A 22,887-nucleotide genomic window follows, 5' to 3' on the forward strand; every position below is an offset into this window, starting at 1 on the left:
TTTTTGGAGCAAGTAAAATGTTGTGCAATCCATGCTTGAATGGATTGTTTATGGCAGCTCTCGTTCCTATTGGAACATGTTCTTGGAATAATAAAACTTGCTTTCACTCTGTGGAGACAGTTATTATAGCTGTGTGTAATAAAGCAGTCTCTTATTTGGGGGTCTGTGTGGAGCGTGATAATCAGAATTATCAGTAGAAGTCTCCCCTGGCACTTAAAACATTTCCGTAAACTAACCATGAGCTTATTATCCACTCATGTTCCTATGGCATAAACTCATTTATTCATTTTTCTTTTGTTTCTGCACTCATTTAGAGTTCTCGACGGCCCAACTTCAAAGAGCTAAACAGCGATATGTTGCGTTACCAGAGGTGGCTCCTTAACAACAACTCCAAGGCCTTTTACACATGTGTCGTTGCTGAAGACCTCCGTCAAGGAACCCAGTACATGCTGCAGGTGTGTGTATGTGTGTGTGATCTGTTTTTAATTCATTCACTTTTTCAATTGTCCAGTTCATAAAAGCTGTAATGCCCAGATCTTTTTCACTGGTTAATTTAGAAATGTGTTTGCTCTTACTGAAGGTTTTGTTTAATTCTCTCTAAAATTGGCTCACATATTCTTCATGTCAATTTTTGCAAAGTCACTGGAATTTCAAAGGCTCCTTTGCACCATTTAGCCTAACACTGGGCTTTTCTTTCTTTTTGATTCTTTACTTGCTGCTTAGTGTGAGGTGTGCACGTGACCCATAATCTGCTCACAGCTGAATTCTGTTTCAGCCTATTTTGAAACATTTAATTCTGGTATGTGCATGTTGATTTGACCTACATTGATGTGGACAAAACTGGCCCCACAATTCCACTCTACACTATTGGTCATGCTAAATATCGCTGTAATACAAAAGGATTAGATAATCATGAAATGTTTTATGAAAATATACAATATTTTCTATTAGAGTATGGGTTGAGTTCAGTAAAAAAAAACTTAACACCCTTGGAAAGTCTGGTTAATGAAAGAAGTTTGTATTTAATTACGAGTGTGTGTGTTTGTGTTTTTACAGGCTGCTGGACTGGGTAGATTGAGGCCCAATACTCTGGTTATTGGTTTCAAAAATGACTGGCGCACTGGAGACATAAAGGAGGTTGAGACCTACATAAACCTAATACAGTAGGTTTAATTTTTTAGTTTGAAATCAATCCACTATCAATGCATATAATCCTATATTAGTGTGCCATTATGTTTTGTTGTGCTGTTGGGTATATACAGTCACCGCCTACATTATTAGGTACCTTACTAGTACCGGGTTGGATTACCTTTTGCCTTCAGTACTGCATTAATCCTTCATGGCGTAGAATAAAAAAGGTACTAGAAATATTCCTCAGAGATTTTGGTCCATATTGATATGATATCGTCACGCAGTTGTGGTTTCACCACATCCCAAAAGGTGCTTTATTGGATTGAGGTCTGGTGACTGTGGAGGCCATTTAAGTACAGTGAACTCATTGTCATGTTCAAGAAACCCATCTGCGATGATTCGCGGTGTATGACATGGTGCGTTATCCTGCTGTAAGGTGCCATCAGAAGATGTGTACACTGTGGTCATAAAGGGATGAACTTAGTCAGCAACGATACTCAGGTAGGCTGTGGTGTTGACACAATGCTCAATTGGTACTAAGGGGCCCAAAGTGTGCCAAAAAAAATTCCCCACACCATTACACCGCCAGCCAGCCAGAACCGTTGATACAAGCCAGGATAGATCCATGCTTTCATGTTATTGCCAAATTCTGACCCTACCATCCGAATGTTGCAGCAGTAATCGAGACTCATCAAACAAGTCAACGTTTCTCCAATCTTCTGTTGTCCAATTTTGGTGAACCTGTGCAAATTTTAGACTCAGTTTCCTGTTCTTAGCTGACAGGAGTGGCACCCGGTGTGGTCCTCTGCTGCTGTAGCCCATCCGCCTCAAGGTTTGATGTTTTGTGCATTCAGAGATGCTCTTCTTTATACTTCGGTTGTAACGATTGCTTATTTAAGTTGCTGTTGCCTTTCAAACAGTTTGAACCAGTCTGGCCATTCTCCTCTGACCTCTGGCATCAACAAGGCATTTGCACCCACAGAACTGCTGCTCACTGGATGTTTTCCCTTTTGGACTATTCTCTGTAAACCCTAGAGATGGTTGTCCGTTAATTCCAGTAGATCTGCAGTTTCTGAAATACTCAGATCAGCCCATCTTGCACCAACAACTGTTTAAAGTTCCCCATTCTGATGCTCAGTTTGAACTGCAGCAGATCGTCTTGACCATGTCTACATGCCTAAATGCATTGAGTTTCTGACATGTGATTGGCTGATTAGAAATTTGCAGTTGGACAGATGTACCTAATAAAGTGGCTGGTGATTGTAGTTTATTTGCCTGAAATCTGGTATTTATATATGAAACATGAGATTCAAGGTGAAATTTGGACAAAACAATATGCTATATGCTTTCAAAAAAAAGTAGTGAGTAGTGTTGCTAGGGCTGTAGCGCCATTAAATAGTTATGGTACAAAAATGTACACTTTCTTAATGGTAGATAATTGTTCCTTCATCTAAATCAGGCGTGACCAACCCTGTTCCTGTCGACCTACCTGCAGATTTCAGTTGCAACCCATATTAAACACACCTGCCTGTAATTATCAAGTGCTGTTCAGGTGTGTTTGATCAGGGTTTGAGCTGAACTTTGCTGGAAGGTCGATCTCCAGGAGCAGGGTTGAGCACCACTGATCTAAAAGATAAGCTGTTGCAACAGTAAGTTTTTTTTTTTTTTTTTTTTTTTTTTTTTTTTTGTTTGTTTGTTTGTTTGTTTGTTTGTTTGTTTGTTTGTTTGTTTGTTTCTAGACATTTAAAAAAAAACATTTAAGCCATGAATAATTTGTTCTAATCTAGTGTTTTTAATAGCATTGCTTTTAACAGAAAAATATATACTGATGTTTATTCTCAATTGTAGAAAATACAACAATTTAGAAACTAATATTAACCACATAAATTATTTTTACAAAGTTATATAGCTTTATGCTAATATACACCTTTTACATGTTTGTGTAAATTGCAACTAATGTTTTGTTTGTTTGTTTGTTTGTTTGTTTGTAGTGATGCGTTTGATTTTCAGTATGGTGTTGTCATTCTCAGACTGCGAGAGGGACTTGATATTTCTCACATTCAAGGTCAAGGTATAGTCCTGTACATTTAACTTCAGCATGAGCACGTAACTTGTAAAAAATAAAGAGTTTAACAAATGCTTCTGCTTAGTGCAGCCCTGCAGCCTAGCTTCAGGTGAAAATCTTTGTCTCAGCAGGTCGAAATTTTACTCCGTTTGTGTGAGAGAGAATTTAGAGCAAAGTATGTGAACTCTTAAGCCTTTTTAGAGGGAAAACATGATGCTCATAGCTGGACATGCGTGATTTCTTCAATGTTTAGGCAGATCTAATCGTCCATGTAATTAGTTCATTAAGACTTGCTTTTCATGATAGATCTAAATTTGCCTTGACCTCAAAGTAATGCTTAACTTTCCATTGTCTCTAAAGATGATTCTTCAGGTATGAAGGATGTGGTGGTTTCAGTGGACATAAGCAAAGACTCGGATGGAGACTCATCCAAACCCTCCTCCAAGGCCACCAGTGTTCAGAACAGCCCAGCGGTCCAGAAAGGTTAGCACTTTTACATCTTATTTTGCTCTTGTTAAGTTCTAAAGAAGGTCTTGTCAGGCTTTGTACGGGTGCTTGAAATCTTTCAAAATGCTTGGTTTATTTATTTATTTTTTGTGTAATGTTTTTAAGATTTGGAAAATGCTTCGTTTTTGGAGTAGAGTGCTTGAAACAGCTTAAAGATTTAAATGTTTTGCTTTTATAAAAATCTGATTTACTAAATAGGTAATACTTAAAATGGTCTAAATATATATTTATCAATGTGCCTATAAGCATGATATTGCTGTCTTTTTTTATCTGTGCCCTTTGATTAAGTGGGAGAAGACCAAATGGATTAAGATTACCACTTCATAAGTGAACAATACATGGTAAAGTAAATATAATGTGAGTAAATGGCATTTAGAAGAGTCAGTGACTAATTCTATGCTTGGCTTTGGGCATACTTTAGACTAAATTGCGATTTAGGGTGCTTTCACACTAACACTTTTGGTCCGCACCCGGGTTCGTTTGATGTCAGTGTACGGTACGTTTAGCTAGTGTAAACAAGTCTTCTGAACTCGAGTGTGCACCCGTGAACCGTACCCGAGACCGCCTAAAAGAGGTGGTCTGGGGTACGGTTCATGCGAACTCTGGTACGGTTCACTTCTGATGTGAATGCAATCACACCAAATCACGCAAGTGAACCGCCAACTGTACAACAAACTATAATTTTCATAACTTTCCTTTGTGTTTGTGTGTGTTTCCTAACTTGGTGACACGCGCGGGACTGAGCCAGGGCAAACACAGTGATACACAGTGATGTCTGCTTGTCTCCTCTAAAAACAAAAAAAATTGTGCGATGTTCTGAATGTTTATAACCTTTTTGTGGCAGATGAACGCGAGTCGCTTTCTGTATGTCCAAAACCAAAAGCTTCAGTTAAAGCCGAATGACCGCGATGTGCGGAACTCTTTCCATTTCGGCGCTTGCTTTCGTGACCGTCACCTAGCAACAGCCGTAAACAAAACAGCAGCTCGATGACGCAAATGTACCGGGGTTCAGAAGGAAAAAAGACAGTGTGAACACAAACCAACCGAGTAGGTGGCAGGGGGAGACATTCGAACTTGGGTACGGTCCAGGCAATTGAACCAAGTGTGAAAGCGCCCTTAGAATACTATACATTACAATACTAAAACAAGTATCATCTAATATAATGTCATAAAGTATCTATATGATTTTAAATATGTAATTTTAATAAAATAAATATGCTTAAAAAATGCTTAAATGTAGCTTTGGAAAAGATGAAAGAACCCTATCTTGTATTGAAGTACAGTTGTTTTCCACAGATTGTGTGGAAATTGGTTTGAAGAGTGTTTATGTGGTTTACGAGGACACAAAATTGTATAATGACATGGATATGACATAGTTGTACTCCAAGGTGGTTTACGAAGATGTACTTTGTGTCCTTATTATTGTAAATGCCTAAAATCATGTCTTTTGACATAGACATTTAAAAAAAAATTGTCACATGTTTCTTGTGAGACTTTGGCTTAAGAGTGGGACAGTATATCATACATTACACCTATATAGAGTCCTCGAAAAACCATATATACAAGTGTCCGTGTGTGTTTGTGCGTGTTAATATTCAAGCTGAAATAAAGACACAGATGAATTTATTTCCCAGGAGTTCTGTGAAATGTTCCTCTTCTGCAGTAGTTGCTCAGAGGAAGTTATATGGGGACCTTCTGATCCAGCATGTCCCTTTGGGGCCAGTTCTCATCAGAAAACATTTCACATCCCATGTCATCCACACTCCATGTGTTTTCTGAACTATCTGGCCAACACAACACGACAAACAACAGCATGTTCTCTGAAGGGTCTAGGCTGAGAACAGAGCGAGTGCTTGCACGGCGTGTTGTGTTTGTAGTCTATCTATGATAAATTACTCAGAGGTCTGAAGTATCAACCCTCTCAGCACTAACTGACATCGGAGTGCTCTCCGAAGGCTGAGAAAATAACCATAAAAAACAAATATAGCTGCGGGAGGCAAGCAGATGAGAAAAAATGTGAAAAAATGATGAGAACTGCCAGAATGTTTCAAATGAGCCCTCTTTAGATGTACAGATTTCTTGTTGAGGTCTAAGGATGTTAGAAGATTGCATTTGCCATCTCTTAAACTTTTTGTCTGAAGAATTTCTAAAACAAAGTTGAGTTTTTAAAACATTGTTTGACAATTTTGATTAAATGCACACATTTTTAGTTTTTTTTAAGCCCTGGATGCACTTTCATGTCTAATATTTAGGCTATTATTCTTGATAATTTTCTAGATAACTACAAATTACACACATTAAATTAAGATACAATTAATACCAAATGAAATTTGTTTCAAAAAGAGGATTTTTAAATCAAAACATAGCCAAGGCTGTGTTCAAAAACAGGTCTGACTTCTCCCATTAACACAAGCTTGTATAATTACAATAAACAAATTGCACAAAACTAAGTGATATTCAAAAGTAAAGTAATAGTCTATTTAAAAGTACACTTAAAAAAAATCACATTTCCTATGGCGAGAGCAATATGATATGATTTGAGGCACAGTCCATACACTGCTTTCATTTATTATTTTAGATTTGTTATGAAATTTTTAAGTTAAACATTTCATGCAGGGTGTTTAATATGTAATTGGTCATTAAATCGAATTGAAAATCTAGCTATATTGTTTATTGATCGGTTAATGCGGCTGTTGTCTTTAAAAAATACCCAAATTAACAACCGCAGACCAACCACTACTCCAGATTATTTCATTCACTCGGTACTCTGTATTCAAGTATAAAACATTTATATTAAGAAGATATTTAGGCAGCTATTTAATCTTTTTATTAAATTATGTTAAATTATATAAATTTTTATTAATATAATTTTTATTAAATTATATTATTTTAATTAAACGTTGTTCTGGCTCAATTGGGATTTTTTTTTTTTATTTGTTAATAAACTGCTACACATCTTGTCATAAATATTTCAATAATAAATTGATGTTTTAACTTTCTGTCTCCAAGATTGCAATAATTTTCTGAATTATCTAAACTAGACAATTAAAATATGCTGTAAAAAAGGTATAGGCTGATAACTATTTTATTTTGAGATTATTTAAACAGATTATTTAAACGGCTGCATTTGTCCTACCAGAGAAGAACTGTGTGCATGTATAAAGGGCGATGTGATACAGCACGTTTAATCCTTGCAATATTGTAAGTGAATGTAAATGGAGTTAATCCTAGAATCTATTCCACCGACTCCCAAATTAGGAGTCGAGAATCGAAGTCGACTCTAAAAAAACCCAGAACCGAACACCCCTACAGTGATGTTCTAAAATTCAGTATTCCAATTTGTAAAACTTTACATTTTCAGAATACCTTACTATTTTTTAGATAGTCTCAAGGTGCTTGATTTAGGAGGACTTCAGTTGTGTTTGTGTGCGATTGTGTGCGTGTGTGTGTGTGTGTGTGTGTGTGTGTGTGTGTGTGTGTGTGTGTGTGTGTGTGTGTGTGCGTGTGTGTGTGTGCGTGTGTGTGCGCACTGTGGGTTGCACTTAAAGTTTGAAAGCTACTTTTGAACAGAAAACAGCATGGGCCTTTTTGGCTACCTGTCAAGTCATACTGGTGGCATGTGGATAAATGTTTGATGTCATCTGGATGTGTTGGTGATGATGGCGTTCCTGAGGTTTCCTCAGCAGGTGACCAGCTTCACACTCATCTAATAAACTGCAGCAGAAGAACAAATGTCTCATTGTGTTTGACTGACGCATATGTTTCCCATTGCAGCATTTGCGGACTTTAACCCTCTTGTGTTTTTTTCAAAATGTTATCCAGATGAGGATGATGATGGCAAAGCCCACACTCAGCCGCTGTTGAAGAAAGGCAGGACGTTTCTTTCATTTTCATTCTTCGCTCCATCTGTCTCAGACCTGCATGCACTTTTTCTTCATGACATTTTTAGGACACGCTGCTTTCTTGAGTGTTTTCTGCTGGTTCGATTATCTGACCTTCACATCTACATGTGCTAGTGTGCGTTTCAGCTCTGACGATGTCACTTCCTGTCTGTTATCTAATACTCTGTGTCTTCCTGCAGGGCTGCCTTTCTCTTTCCCTCTGAAGATTCTGCTTCAGCATCTTTCCTTTGTTCTGTCTGCTTATGAATTTATCTGATGATAATATTGAAATGACTTCTGTGTCTCTTTATCTGGAGTCTGAGTGTATTTATATGTCATTTCAGATAAAAAGAGCCCGACAGTTCCTCTAAATGTAGCTGATCAGAGGTTGTTGGATGCCAGTCAACAGTTTCAGCAGAAACAGGGGAAGGGGACAGTGGATGTGTGGTGGCTCTTTGATGACGGGGGTATGTTTAAAACATTTGCAGTTATGCACTGTAATCACATTGTTTGATTTTTATGTTGAAAGGATTTATTTCGTTTTTACAAATATGACGAAAAGACAAATGTTGATGGAGAGAAAACAAAAGCAGGTGAGGTAAAGTGGTTACCTGAATTTTTTTTAAAGTTGCCCCGGTTTTTAAAAATGGTTTTATTTTTTGACCTGAGCAATTGTTGTTTTCTCAGTGCTAAGAAAAGTCTTTGCAATTAAAAAACAATTCATGAAATCCAACAAGCATGGGGGGATTTGAAAACATAATCTTACTGAGATATGACCAAAATCCCTACAAACAGAGTTATCATGCTCTAGTTCTGATTTTCTGGAATTAAGTTTCGATATCAAAATTTTATATGCAAATGACATTTCAACCTTTTTCAGTGGCAATTTCAACATCACACAATCTAATAGCACAACTCTGCTCAGTGAAGGCCTAATTTAATCAAACATTGTCAAGGTATTATTCAAGACAAATAAACTGTAATAAAATTAGAATAAAAAAGATTGAACAGAGAAAATGCTTAAAAAAATGTGTAAATACTGTTTTTATTGAGGATAGGAATGCTTATAAAAAAACGATTAACTATTAACCGAAAGGGTGCGTTTTTACCTGATTAATGGTATCAGTTAAACAATTAAAAAATATTCATTCATTCATTTTCTTTTTGGCTTAGTCCCTTTATTAATCTGGGGTCGCCACAGTGGAATGAACCACTAGCTTATCCATCATATGTTTTTACGCAGGGGATGCCCTTCTAGATGAAAAAAAAATATATGTATATAATAGGGATGTAACGGTATCAGAATTTCACGGTACGATAATACCTCGGTATGAATGGCATGGTACAGTATTTATTGAATAATTTACAGGAAAAACAAAACTAATGAAAAGAGTGCCAAAAGTGTTTATTTACCTTAGCACTGAACATATCAATGACATACAAATTAGTCATCTATCTGTAAGTTTCGAAACAGGAAAACTCATCACATTCAACATTTAATCACTTACTCACTTTAATAGAGATGGGTTTTTTTAAGGAAAATTATATAACTATAATCTGGTAAAAGCTGGGATCTCTGGGCATGTCCCCTGCAATAGAAAAAAAAAACTCTCATTTGGGACTGAGGTTTCTGGGACAGAGAGATATGATTTAGCCAAGGTTGACAGCAGTGGGTAACGTTGTGCATTGTCTTTCCACCACTTGAGAGGACAAGCCATGAGTGAGATAAGGTCTCTTTGCGGTACAAGTCAATGTCTGCATCAATCTAACAAGTGTGCTGTGTTCTGCAGTCTCCATGACTGTTTTTAGTCGTATTCCCCGACTTATATTCAACCACAGTCTGGCAGTGCCTGCATACTGTGTTTTTTTCTTTGTGTCACCTTTTCTCCTTTTTCGTATCTTTTTAGAAAGAAACCGAAATGCTTCCACACATCCAATTTAAAACCCGCTTTAGGTTTGATCCTTTCCAGCTCTTTTTCTTGCCCGCTACTAGCAACACACTCCATTTCCGCATTACTGGATCTGTAGTGACAACAGACCGCAAAGGATGATGGCCACGCCTAGGCTGATGGGAATTGTAGTTGCCGCTACCTCCCGTTCACTTTATTCGCCTAAGCAAACTTTTCTCAGAAATATAGTTTTATTGAGTCATGCGCCTATGGTAATATTGAAAAAAATTACTATTGCGGTATGACGGTATTTACATTATTGTTACATCCCTAGTATATAATAATTCATTTATTTTATTTTCGGCTTAGTCCCTTTATTAATCTGGGGTCGCCACAGCGGAATAAACTGCCAACTTATCCAGCATATGTTTTACGCAGCGGGTGCCCTTCTAGCTGCAACCCATTTCTGGGAAACAATTTTTAGCTTACCCAATTCACCTATACAATGTCTTTGGATTTGTGGGGGAAACCGGAGCACCCAGAGGAAACCCACGTGAACATAAGGAAAACATGCAAACTCCACACAGAAATGCCAACTGACCCAGCCGAGGCTCGAACCAGCAACCTCCTTGCTGTCCACTGCGCCACTGTGTCGCCATATGTGTCGCCATACATATATATTTCTAAAGTTTGGCTACATATCTTTTAAAAAAGTTTTCTTATGGCCATGATCCTTTTGCGGCGACCTTTATGCCTCGCATCTTTGCTGTTAATAAAAAGTTTGAGCAGAAAAAGCGTGTTCTGTTAGTTGTGTTTCTTTTCATTTTTCAATTAAATGAAAGCAGAGGCTTTAATATTCGGTTAACGAGCGGCAGTTGTCGGTTGGCAAAATTAATCGAAATGAGCATCCCTAATTGAAGATTCATATTAAAGCAACAAGTGAGTGATTTTTCTTAGGTTTTTTGTTGTTGTTGCTTGACTAACTTTAAAGGTGCAGTAGGTGATCTGCAAAAATGTTATCTGTTAGAATAATATTTTTGAAACACAGTCCCTCCCTTGTTGTCCAAAGCTACGCCTCCTGAAATGACAAATTAAACATGACAGCCCACTAGATCATGTTATTCGTCAGTTAGAAAACTTTTTCAACATTTTTTTTATCAATATTATTATTTTACATTTATTTTTTAGATGCTACAATTCAGAACGACAAACTATCTAGCACGTTTTCAGTAGTGTAGCAAGCAAAATTTGTCATAATGTGGAATATTTCATGCATGCATGGATCGCTGGTCAAAAATGAACCAATGTGATTATAAAACTTCTTCAGTAAAGCAGGCTAGGTGGAATAATGCAATTTAGTTATGTTTTGATGTTAAACTAATTAAAAATCTACATTATTGATGCTGTAAAATTTATCTTTAAAATTGAAAATAGTCACATCAATCTTTCGGCAGAAGATTTCAGTAGCTGAACAACTCTTCCGTGTATTTAACCCATTCATAAATTTTAAAATCTACATCAGCTTTGCGTCAAAACATAACATTACCTGTCTAAAATAAAGTCATGGTGTCGTCCTTCCTCCATGCGTTTTGATTCAGCATGTTTTGATTCAGCATGTATTTTTGACAGACAGTTTGGGCTATTTATCAGAATTATAGGAATTGTTGGCCCAACCAGTTTTAAATGGATGAACTTTTTTTTGTCTTATGCTTTACCCAGAATATAAAAATACAAATAAATACATTTAGATCATTTACTTAAATCATTACTATAAGAATGTGATCAGACTTTCAACCAGCACAACAAAATTTTTTTCTGAAGACAATCACCTACTGCACCTTCAATAACAGTTTATTAATAACACGGGTATATTAAGACCAAATCCACAAGTCTTATTACGCTGAGGCGACCCCGAATTAATAAAGGGACTAAGCCGACAAGAAGAATCCACAAATCTTGTACAGTGACTTTTGCTTTTTCTCACAGCCTTCACTGTCACATCAGATATAATAGGCTGTTTATGTGAATACTCTTCAAAAAAGACAGTTAAACGCATTATAACCCGTCTCATTTAACTCAACCGGTTTATAATTACCTGAACATTTAAATTGGCAAGACTTAAAAGCACTTGCAAATGATTATCTTTTGTGATGAAGCAACTTGGCAATCAGTTTGATTGTGCAGTATATATCCAAATGCTCTTCTTATAAGCAAGAATTGTTATGCTAGCTTAGTCATATAAAACCTCAGTATATTAAAATGTGTCCATTTACTGCATTACATGAAATAATTTCAAATGTAAGAGCACAGTAGGTGTGAAGACTGACACTTTTGCACAGAATCACCTGAGCCACAATGTCTTGAAAGGCACAGTTTTTAAGGCCCCGTTTACACTAGTGCGTTCTAGCCTTAAAATGAAAATGATCCATGTCCACACTACCGTTTCACCCAGCGTTTCTGAACAGCTCTCCGTCTACACCAAAACGCGGAAAACGCACATCACGTGACCACACACACACTCTCTGGCATGCGCTGCAGCCCATCTACCCAGATGAGGGTGTTCATCAAGGATCTCCCACTGGATCTAATCTCACCATATTTGCTAAACGGGATAGTTAATTCATCTTGTTGTCGATATCTAACAACCTATTCCCCGACTTTGGTCTTTTGAATCTATAACTTGTTCTTAGAAAATGGGTTTTGTCTGAATGCAAAGATAAGTTAATAGTTAATAAAACCATGTACATTCTGTATATTGGCTGATTGCTTGCCTTTATTTCCTATATTGTATGAACTTATTTACTTTATACCTTTATAATGGCCATTATTGATTATTAAAACTAATATTCAGCAAAAGGAGGCAGTAATGTTATAGGCTTCGTTTTTTTAAGAATACGCATACAGTGAAGATGACGCTCGTATATGCAGCACAACGCCTCAACGTTTCTGCTGTCTGTTAAGTTGTTAATATCAAACTGAAAATAGCAGTTCCTTTATATCATGTTTTTATTTTATTGTTAAGAAAGTGAAACAATGTAGCCAGGATGATGTGAATAAGGTTATAAAGTACACTGTTCCCTTTGAAGATTTACCTGACATGTTCTCGGGAGTCGGTTTTCCATATCAAACTTGCGAAGTCTGAACTTACAAGGAGAGGATGCAGAACTTTAACTGTGTGTAGGCTACTTAATATTGAGTAAAAGCCCCAATCAGAGAAGCGAATGTCGGCAGGCCCGCCTCCGTTTTCAGATGTCTCATTTTCCCCCATCCACACTGAGACAGAGCAGCAGCGTTTTAGGATGAAAACGGCTTCTTCAGCGTTTCCAAAACGCTCCTTTTTCAGCGCTCGAAAACTCTGGCGTAGTGTGGACGGATGGCCTAACCGTAACAAAACTTATGCATTTTTTTTAAACTAAAATGTGTTAGTTTAAACGGGGCCTAAGTTTTGTCGCTATGGAGTGAATATTCATGAATGATTATGGAATCATGGGAGTTATTGACTTTACTATATTCTACTCTAGTGCATCCATGAACGTGATTTCTGTAAGAGTAAAGGTATTTAGAACGTATCATGTTAGTATAAAGCAGCGTAAGGCTGAAAGTGTTGAAGTCAAACAAGATCACTGAAGCAATGAGATGAGGGACTAGCACCACAGCACGAAAGCAGCAGAGTTTTTGTTGTGTCACAGTCGACCAAATTTAGTTATTCCAGTAATGATCACATGAAAAAGAAAAAAGCAGTGCTTTTTAATAGTACCAAGTAAATTTTAAAGTTGTTATAATGCTGCTCTATGCAGTATAATAAAATACACAACATCTTAAAGCATTGTTTTTCTTTAAAGGGGTGGTCCAGAATGTAATTAAGGCTTGGTTGTGTTTATAAGATGCAAAGCAATGTGTGTTCATGTTTCACTTTAAGGAAATCATGTTATTTTTTCATATATCTTACTTTGATTATACACAGCTACTCGGCTAACATGAAAATGACTGATGTATTTCCTAGTTCCTCTGAAAGGCCCGCCCTCCAGAGACTCTCTCAGAGTCATCGTCATAATGTGCTGCGATTCGCGGATCGATTATTTTTTGTAGTCCCCAAAATTCAATCATTGTAGGCTTTGCTAAGCTAACTCTGTAAAAACCAAGGTCTCTCTTTGCATTGAACTTAGAACTTTTTACATTCAGAGATGTTGTTTATGTTCAAACAGCTACATTACACACCAACTAAAGTTTAAAATATGATATCAAAGTGCACCACCCCTTTAAAACCGAACCAGTATTTAAAGGTGTCAAATGTCATTCACATGACTACACAGGATATGGTCAGTGTCACTTGTTAAAACAGCTTATTTCTCTGCATAATGAAGTTCTTCGAAATGACGTGTGGGATTATGTTAGTACATAAATGAAAATTAGCAAAATATACAACACTTTTCTAGTGTATTTTGGATATTTTAATGAAAAAAACACATATTTAGTAAATCTGTCATCATTATTTAACTGATTCCTGCTGGAGAAAACAAAGCATTTTCTATGCTAGGGTCATTCAGAGACCTTTTGCTAGAGGGACACTGTCCTGCAGGTTTCACTTCCTCAATCCCTCTCTGTTCCAGCTTGTTCTGTTCTGAACCTTTGTATTAGTAGAACTTCTCCATTTCTAGCACTTTCGCTTGTGGTGTTCCTCATTTAGCAAACACTTTCATTCAAAGTGACTTACAAATAAGTAAATGTCAATGTCTTGATATAAGGAGACTGGCAGCCAGTGGAGCATCTTGGCATGCCTTGTGCTATTTTGGGCTCATTACCAAAGACCAAAAGTGCCGCTAGGAATTGATGGGCTAACAGGAAAGCTCAATGCAGTGGTGTTCTGGTGTAGAAATGAGAAGTGCTTTTGAAATGACAAGGAGTTGCATTAAATGCTCTGAAGGCAAGGAGGAGAGCTTTCTGTTTTACAAACTAGTGTTTGCTCATGGTCTTGTCTTCCGTGGCTATTAAAAAGGATGGTTCACTCAAAATTGACAATTCTGTCATCATTTATTCAGCCTACACTTTTTCTGATGCACACAAAAAAAGGTATTCATAAATGTTGCTATTTTAAAGATGGAAACCGGTAGCCAATGACTTCCCTATTATTGTTGCTTTCTACAATGTATGTCAGTGGCTACAGGTTCGTCTGTTTGAACAGAAAAAAAATCACTTGAGGGTGAGTAAAGTTCAGTTTTTTTGATGAACTCTCACTTTAACCATTTATATCCAGTTCAACATGGTAAAGACAGTTTTGACAGCAGTGAAGTGGTTCTGCAGCATTTCATTCACACAGAAACATAGACAGGTTTTAGGTCAGATGTACGTGCATAGTTCGTTTCAAGTTTCTACTACTAGAACAAGTCTAGTCTAGTATTAATTTCGTGTTCTTTATCCGTGTCAGGTCTGACTCTACTGATCCCCTATCTTATCGCCAACAAGAAGAAATGGAAGGACTGTAAGATCCGCGTGTTCATCGGTGGGAAGATCAACAGAATAGACCATGACCGCAGAGCGTGAGTTCTAAAGCTTCTCTAATGCTATACATATACTTTCATGATCATATCAGAGTCTGTTCTAGTTCAGTGGAGTTCAGATGAGGCAGGCTAGTGAAAGCTGGACTCGGGATAATATTAGTATGCCATGTTTCTTTCTACATAAAGCGCTCCCAACATGGCGCACACTCTATTTCTCTGAATGCACATGGAGGTATTGTGTGTAAGAGACAAATGCTTCCCATTGTCCCCTGCAGCTGCTGCCAGGGCCTTTGTTAGCTATAATTAGACGTGTTCCAGCAGCAGGGTCTTCATAGAAACTGTGAGAGGTGTTCACCTGTACAGTGTATCTGTGTGTGTGCGTGCGTGTGTAGATTTATTTTTCATGGATTCACTGCAGTGTATCATGACAGTGATGCAGATTCAGTTTTGGTCAATTGGCAAGGATCAGAAAACATTCTATCCTCACTCATCCTCACTCCCCTCCCGCATGTAACCTTTCAGGATCATTTGAAGAACATTCTGAGCTGTGAGGAAGCAGTGGCAAATATTGTGTGAATTATTTATTATTGCCCAATAAATATGTAATGAGATTTTGTTGTTCTGTCCTTAGCATGGCCACCTTGCTCAGCAAGTTCAGGATCGATTTCTCTGACATCACAGTCCTTGGTGACATCAACACAAAGCCAAAGTCTGAGGGGTATGATCTACACAATGCTTATCATAAGACATGTTTTTTTTTTTTTTTTTTTTCATAAAATCTTGTGAATTTTTCTTCAAAAGGTCTTAACTGTTTGTTTTTTTTCTCATTGAGTGATATTGTGAACTTTTTTTGTCATCTTTTGATTTTTGTTTTATTATTTAAAAAGCAAAAATGTGTCTTTCAGTGAAACATTTTAAATATTTTTTTTACAAGATTCTTTACTTATTCTGCTGTGTTTAGTTAGACATGCCTGCAGTAAAAAACAACAACAAATTGATTGATAAAGAACAGATTTATTTTTCATCATTGTATAATTGTGAAGAAATTATACATTTATTAGGGTGAATTGCACAGTGAAGGTGTGGATAAATTATCTAAAAGAAAAAACAAATCCTGTCAGTGAAGCATTTTTTACAGGATTCTTTACTGATACTGCTGAATTCAATTTGAACTGTGGCTGGGCGATGACTATTATGTGCATGGATCAGATAAAAGCCCTTATACTAGCAATTACACACACAAGAACTCCTAAAGCGAGCATCAAAAGTAGCTTTTCCGCTATCGTTCCGAACTGTTCTATGATTCCAGTTGATTTTCTAGGTGAGCCTGGAATGTCACCACACCATTACAAACCATTCTACCATCACCCTACCGACCACAATAAGTTGTAGTGGGCTGATAGATTGTGTGTACATGACATTTTTTACTGACTGCTAGTTTCTTCATAATTTTTTTTTTTTTATTAATATAAAACATTTTTTGTTATTCCACAAAGTAAATATCAGGGAAAAAAGGAGTTACAAAAACCAAAATCTCTGGTGATCCTTTAAATCGTGATTTGAATTTGACATTTACATTACCAAGGCAAGGACTAATACATTCCAAAGAATTCTGTTATCAACACTACTGTGGACTGGATCAGCATAGATTGTAAGAGTTAAGCAAAAAGATCCATTCGGTGTAAAATGATGATGTAAAAGCAGCTGTAGTTTCCATCAATTTCAAAATAGAAAAAAAAACTGTGATTTTAATAATGGTAACCATCAGCTGTTGTTACTGTTAGCTGAGTCAAAGCCATCTGTCAAATAAGCATCAACAGACATTAGTAAGCAGTAAAAAAATAAATCAATTAATTGAATTATTTAGTTCTTTTGAAATCAGTTGCTTCACTTTCAGGGGTTTCCTATTGCATTAATTAGCATATTTGTTTTAGAACATAAGTTCCACTTCAACTTTTACTAATGCCAACCTTTTTGCTTTTGCATTCAGTTTGACAGAGTTTGCTGAAATGATCGAGCCATATAAACTGAGAGAAGATGACATGGAGCAGGAAGCTGCTGAGAAGCTGAAAAGCGAGGAACCCTGGAGGATCACAGACAATGAGCTGGAGCTCTACAAAGCCAAGGTCTAAATGTTTACCAGCAGTCGAAAAAAAACAATAACAAACCGATTGATCAAGCAGAGATTAATTTTTCCTCATCACTCACGTGGGAAGAAATTATGACTTTATTTATATGTATTGCAAAGTAAAACAGTAATTAATAATTATTCTCTCGTAATGTTTTGCTGAAACTGAGAAGTCATGATAGCTCATAAGAAAATACTATAACATGAATGTTAATGAGTCAACAGAGAGCAAAAATAAACATGTGGTACCACACGTGATTGTGCAAATTTTAGTAGATAAGACAGTTCCGGGCATAGGCAGCAGAACTAGAACAACACACTTCCTCCTGACAGAAGACATATTTATAAATCTTTAAACTGTGGTTGATGTAATGACTCTATTTAGCTGTAAAAAATAATTTCTGAGACCGTTAAATTCAAAGAACAGGACTAATATTCTTAGTTACAGCAGTTCACCACAAAATGAACATTTTGTTATTTATTAAATATTGTCATTTCACCACAAAATATATTTCTTTTTAAAATGATCCTTAAAAAATCTGCTCTTTTAATTTTGGGGTGGACTAACTAACCTGTAATAGAGAGTTGTGATTTAATAGGGTAAATGCTCTGTCTTCTGCTTGTCTGGAGTATTTAATCGATACTCTGTCTTCCTGCTAATGGATTTGTTTGTTTCTTTAGGGTAACCGTCAGATCAGACTGAATGAGCTGTTGAAGGAGCACTCAAGCACAGCCAACCTCATTGTCATGTAAGTTACAAACGTTCTTTTGTGATTCATAAAAAGTTACCTGCTGCCACCTATTGGTGGAGGTAGGTAAGCTGCAGACAATAACAGGGTGTCCAGGGGAGTCTTAAAAGTCTTAAATTTCAAAAACAAACTTTTAGCGGTCACACTTTGTTTAGATGGTCTGTTTTTGTTGAATTGAAGTTACACTGCATATACATTTCAACTAATTCTCATTAAATTATAAGTTGACATGTTCTTGCCAGGTTTTTTATAGTCAGTTAAATGTCTGTTTAGCAGCAGTATCAACATATTATAAGCAGTCAGTATTCTAAGACTCAAATGGACCATCAAAATAAAGCTTTAACTTTTAGGATATAAAAAGTCTTAAATTCTCTGAAAATATTGTGCTGTAGGTCTTAAATTACTTTAAACAGGTCTTAACTTTCCTTTGTCCACGTAAAGCTATCCAGTCAGGCCGACATCCATCAAATCACTAACAGTCCATCCCAAAAAAACTTTTCAAAGAGACACAATTCACAACAGATGTTATACAGCAAATTCCCCAAATTAAATTCACGAATCTAGGAAGGGAAACTAAAAACAATTACACAGTTCTTCATGATAATAGCAGCAATATATCCCTTTACATAATCTTCCATCTATACAAATACTTATTACGGAAGTAAGGGGGAGCAGACATACTATTTATAAATGAAACATAAAAGGGCACATAGTTTACCCCTTTTTTATGATTTAATATTAATATTATGGTTCTTCTGAGCGTGCCAGTTTAGGTTAAGTTCAACACACAGTTCAGATATTTTTTATTATAATGTGTTAAAATGTGTGATGTTGGGGGTGTGTACACAGTTTGCTGTTTTAGGGGTGTGTTGCTTCACTTGAAAATTAGTCTCGACCTCCCACCCAACTTAACAAGGGGGCGGAGTCAAGAGCTTCCCTGCTCTTTGTTTGGCAACAGACAGGCAGACAGAGAGAAGCAACATGAGTGATAGGATCAGCATTCAGCCGTACATGTACGACTCGGACACAGACCAAGCAGAGACTACAAAATCATTTGTCTTTGGATAGTTTTACAGCCAACTGTGTGCTAATTTAAAGTGCCAAGCTTTTACACCGAAACTAATAACCACGCACACTGAATTAACTTTGACTGAGGCACCGGATGCGCCACTTGGAGCCACGACACGGCACACCAGACACACAAATTCGAATGTTACTTAAAATGAAGCTATTTACATGGAGCTTTGTGGCGGGGCAGAAACGTGAAGTATCCCGAATCGTGGAATTCTACAATTCTAAACATATCCTCAAAGCGGCGCTTCTGGTGTGCGACCTGCAATCAAGTTCGTTATTTTATTTCCAGTGGAGAGAGTCACACATGAGGCAACGCACTCGCACTTACCAGCTGCACCTAGTTAGGATCACAGGGAGCTTCTGTGACTCCAAGAAATGCAAACGGCTGAAGTTTAAGGTAGACGCAATGAAAAGTACACATGTTTGCAAACCTACCTAAAGTTACAAACAATAATTCAGATTAGAGCAATAATGTGGAGAATATTGATCTCGTGTTGAGCCCAATGAGCCTTACATCTAAAAATAGAGCAATGGTGTTCCTTTAGTAACATCACTTTGACTCACACGCTGAAAATGGCGGACGTGAAATAACAAACTGAGGATTAGGTGATGCGCCTGTCAATCAATATTATTGGCTGGGGGGGACCGCACTCCTACGTCAAGTTGCGGTCGATCTAAAATCTGCTTGATTTTGATCCACCGTTTTTATATGGTTACATTGAAAATATGATGATATGTCTATACATTATACCTACACACATGTCTATCCAAACAGCTTGAAAAGTAGATTTTTCACTATAGGTGCCCTTTAAGGTTTTATAACAGCAGACTTATACTCAATCCATTTGGACCAAAAGCCAACAAATATATATTTTTAATTATTCATGTAGCTGTCTCAATAATAAATATACTTTAACAAAAGTATATATAGTTTTTCCTTCACTTTCGTCAATTGATGAAGTTTTGTTCATTGCCACTGGCTTGCTTGGTTTGTGACTTGTGGAGCTGCGCATCGATGGATTTGCTCAGCAGTGAAAATTAAACCACACTGAAATGAACTAAGTGGAAGTTCAACTCTGAAAACTGGATTGACACGGTTTCCATTTCCTAGAACTTCTATGTGAAGCTGCTTTGTCTCAATCTACATTGTAAAAACGCTATAGAAATAAAGACGAATTGAATTAAACAATGTTAAACTTGTAATTTAAAAAACAAAAGAAACATTACATTGCAAAAAAATGTATACAAATAGAATGTTCTTGTTTTGACTAATTAAAATAGGTGGATACGAAATAACTACATTTGTTTTGTTTAGAAAAAAATATCCATTGGTCCTAACGGGGATTTTAATAAAACATTAAAATTAAATTTTACACAGAAATTTATATGAAATAAACAAACTACAAGCAATGGTCTCACACTGCAATTTCACTGTTTGTATAACACCATGAATATCGATCAAAGAGGGCAAAGACTTAAGAGATGATGTGCACGGACTCACAACTGAACCCTGTGGTGCCCCATATTATTCTGCCAAAAAAGCAAATAGTCTAATACAAATATTAGTGCACAAACAATAAAAGCCAAAACTAAACTAATAATTAGCTTTGTTATTATGAGTGCTGTGTTTGCAGTCATTCACAGATGACAGCCATGATTGCAGCGAGAGAGATCAAAAAGTCATTTGATACAGGCTCATGTACCAGTGCCAATTCTACTTTCACCAAGTGTCATTGAGTTAGCTGAATCCATCATGTGCTTTTTTTTTCTTAGATTTTCTTTCATTATTGCCCAGCATTAACATTTTGTGTTTGTGTGTATTTGCCCTGTAATAGGAGTATGCCGCTGGCCAGGAAAGGAGCCGTCTCCAGTGCCCTTTATATGGCCTGGCTAGACACACTATCCAAAGACCTGCCGCCCATCCTCTTAGTGCGCGGGAACCATCAGAGCGTCCTCACGTTCTACTCTTAAAGAGCTCACAGACACAACTGCCCCCACGAGCACACATGTAACGAGTACAGCACCTCTGACTGATAACGATGATGATGAAGGTTTTAAAGATGCTGATAGACATTTTTCAACAAAGCCGAAACAAAAGGATGTTCCAGAGCAGTTCTTTTCTTCCACGCCGCAGACGTAAAACGGGAAAGATCAACGCTTGGTGGTTTCTCTAGTCTTCAGCTCAAAGGTTTTAGAGCACACATTGTTACACTGATTGTTATCATTGTTATCATTGTTATGACTGTCACAACTTTTTGAGTTGTGGATATATATATATTTTTTTCTTTTAAATTTGCTCTTGATGAAGCAATAATCACCTCATTTCTTATTTTCTCACTTTGAAGAAAAGCGTAATTCTTTGCAACACTTTTTATAGCCTTGTGGATGTGCCTTCCTGTGCAATCAGATTAAAATCTTAAACTTTCCCTGACTAATGATTTATAACGATCTAGATTTAGGCTGCTTGTTTTTATTGGGTTTTAAATGTAAATCGATCTTGATTTGATCACATTTTAACACAAGTGGACCGAAGGTCCCGCTGCGCCGTATTTGACAATACTTTTTCGCTTTTTTGTAGACGACTTTCCATCTGTTGATTTTTCTTCAGAGTTTTACGTCTTCCTTTTAGCATTGAATGAGTTGGAGTTTTAGTGCAGTGCCCCCTCCATGTTGTTGTTGTTGCGATGGTCAACCTGAACTACGAGGTGATTACAATCATCTTTCATGTAGTCTAATGTAAAAAGTCAGAACTTTAACAAAACTATATTAGTTTTCCTTCGTGTGCAGTTAAACGGTTTTTGGTTTGACGATTAAAAAAAAAAAAAAGCGGCTGATGTGTGCTGTCTGAAGGAAGAGGCATCAGGTCATTTCAAAATAACAATAAGCCAAATAAGAGCAAAGCCCTGGAATCACAAATCCTGCTACAGAGGAGATCTTTGCCTTAACAGATGATGATGGTGATTGTTGTTTTTACTGTTTTCAAGCCATACTGGCTAGTTTATTGACTAGTATGCGAATGCAGATCAAAAGAGGAAGATTTAGAGATAGAAAATAGATGGACGGATGCCTGAACTAGAATGTAATCTTGACCACCACCTCATTAGTCTCCAAAAAGCTCTCATCTTTTTTTTTTATGACATAAAAAGGAGTCTGGAATTATTAATTTGTACAAGCTGATCTCTTGAAAACTCTTGTTTTCAGTTTAAAATGCCACATTTCAACTATACATCCACGGTTGGACCGTTACAGTAACCAACCAAAGCTGGTCTTCCCTTGCTTTTATAGTGTTTTTTTTGGTCAGTGCATTTCTGCGGTTAAAGGCCTTAATGGAGATGAAGTGTTATTTAAAGCTGTAAGAATGTTTTCAGCGTTGAATGAAACTGATTTGTTCTTCTATGCAGATGGACTGCGTGCGACTCTTTGAAATCGTGTAATCTAAACTCAGGATTGAGTGCCGGGTTCATCTTAAACGTCGGAGATTCTGTCAGTTGTCTTGTTTTTCAGATGTCTGGACAGCCATTGAGAAAACTGCATTTCAGTTTCTCCTGTTCCTGAATGTTTGTCCAGTGGATGCTTGTGATTGAATGCTGGGATGTGACCAAATGTTTGTCGAATGGCCCGTCATGCCTTAGTTTAAAGTGGTTACTAACTGAAGTGTTGGTCGGTTAGCAACATGGGTAACTGTTTGCGCGTCCACCACATTAGCTCTTTGCGTTCGTCACGCCTTGGTTTCCAACACTACTTTCGTTTCCAGGCTCAGTGTGTGTTGTGCTGTTGCAGGTTCTGTGTACGTCGGATTCACAGCCCTGCCGTTTGTCCAATTAAGAAATGTGACAAAGTTAGAATGAATATATTCATATTTATAGTTCTCAGTATAAACTAGTATTTAAAAGTACTTAAATGTGTGTGCGCCGCATGTGTTTTGGTTTGAAGTGGGTGAAGTTAGTGAAGCTGACGGTACAATC

At 37.0% G+C, this 22,887-nt stretch overlaps 1 protein-coding gene across 4 annotated transcripts in view; it reads left to right on the forward strand.

Annotated features, from left to right (window-relative positions):
• slc12a2 (solute carrier family 12 member 2) overlaps positions 1 to 22,887 on the forward strand; it is an 86,121-nt gene that overhangs the window by 62,342 nt on the left and 892 nt on the right. The window contains exons 17-27 of one of the 4 annotated variants that reach the window (XM_021479152.2): positions 315 to 455; positions 1,057 to 1,163; positions 3,123 to 3,196; positions 3,557 to 3,679; positions 7,526 to 7,573; positions 7,929 to 8,051; positions 14,899 to 15,010; positions 15,603 to 15,689; positions 16,962 to 17,097; positions 17,781 to 17,848; positions 20,758 to 22,887. The exon at positions 20,758 to 22,887 is cut by the window's right edge and continues 892 nt beyond it. In XM_021479152.2, the coding sequence (XP_021334827.1) occupies positions 315 to 455; positions 1,057 to 1,163; positions 3,123 to 3,196; positions 3,557 to 3,679; positions 7,526 to 7,573; positions 7,929 to 8,051; positions 14,899 to 15,010; positions 15,603 to 15,689; positions 16,962 to 17,097; positions 17,781 to 17,848; positions 20,758 to 20,893 (1,155 nt within the window). In that variant the 3' untranslated portion in view covers positions 20,894 to 22,887. 4 annotated transcript variants of the gene reach the window in all.

Source organism: Danio rerio, chromosome 10 (genome assembly GCF_049306965.1).
Source record: "Danio rerio strain Tuebingen ecotype United States chromosome 10, GRCz12tu, whole genome shotgun sequence".
Taxonomy (NCBI): Eukaryota; Metazoa; Chordata; class Actinopteri; order Cypriniformes; family Danionidae; genus Danio; species Danio rerio.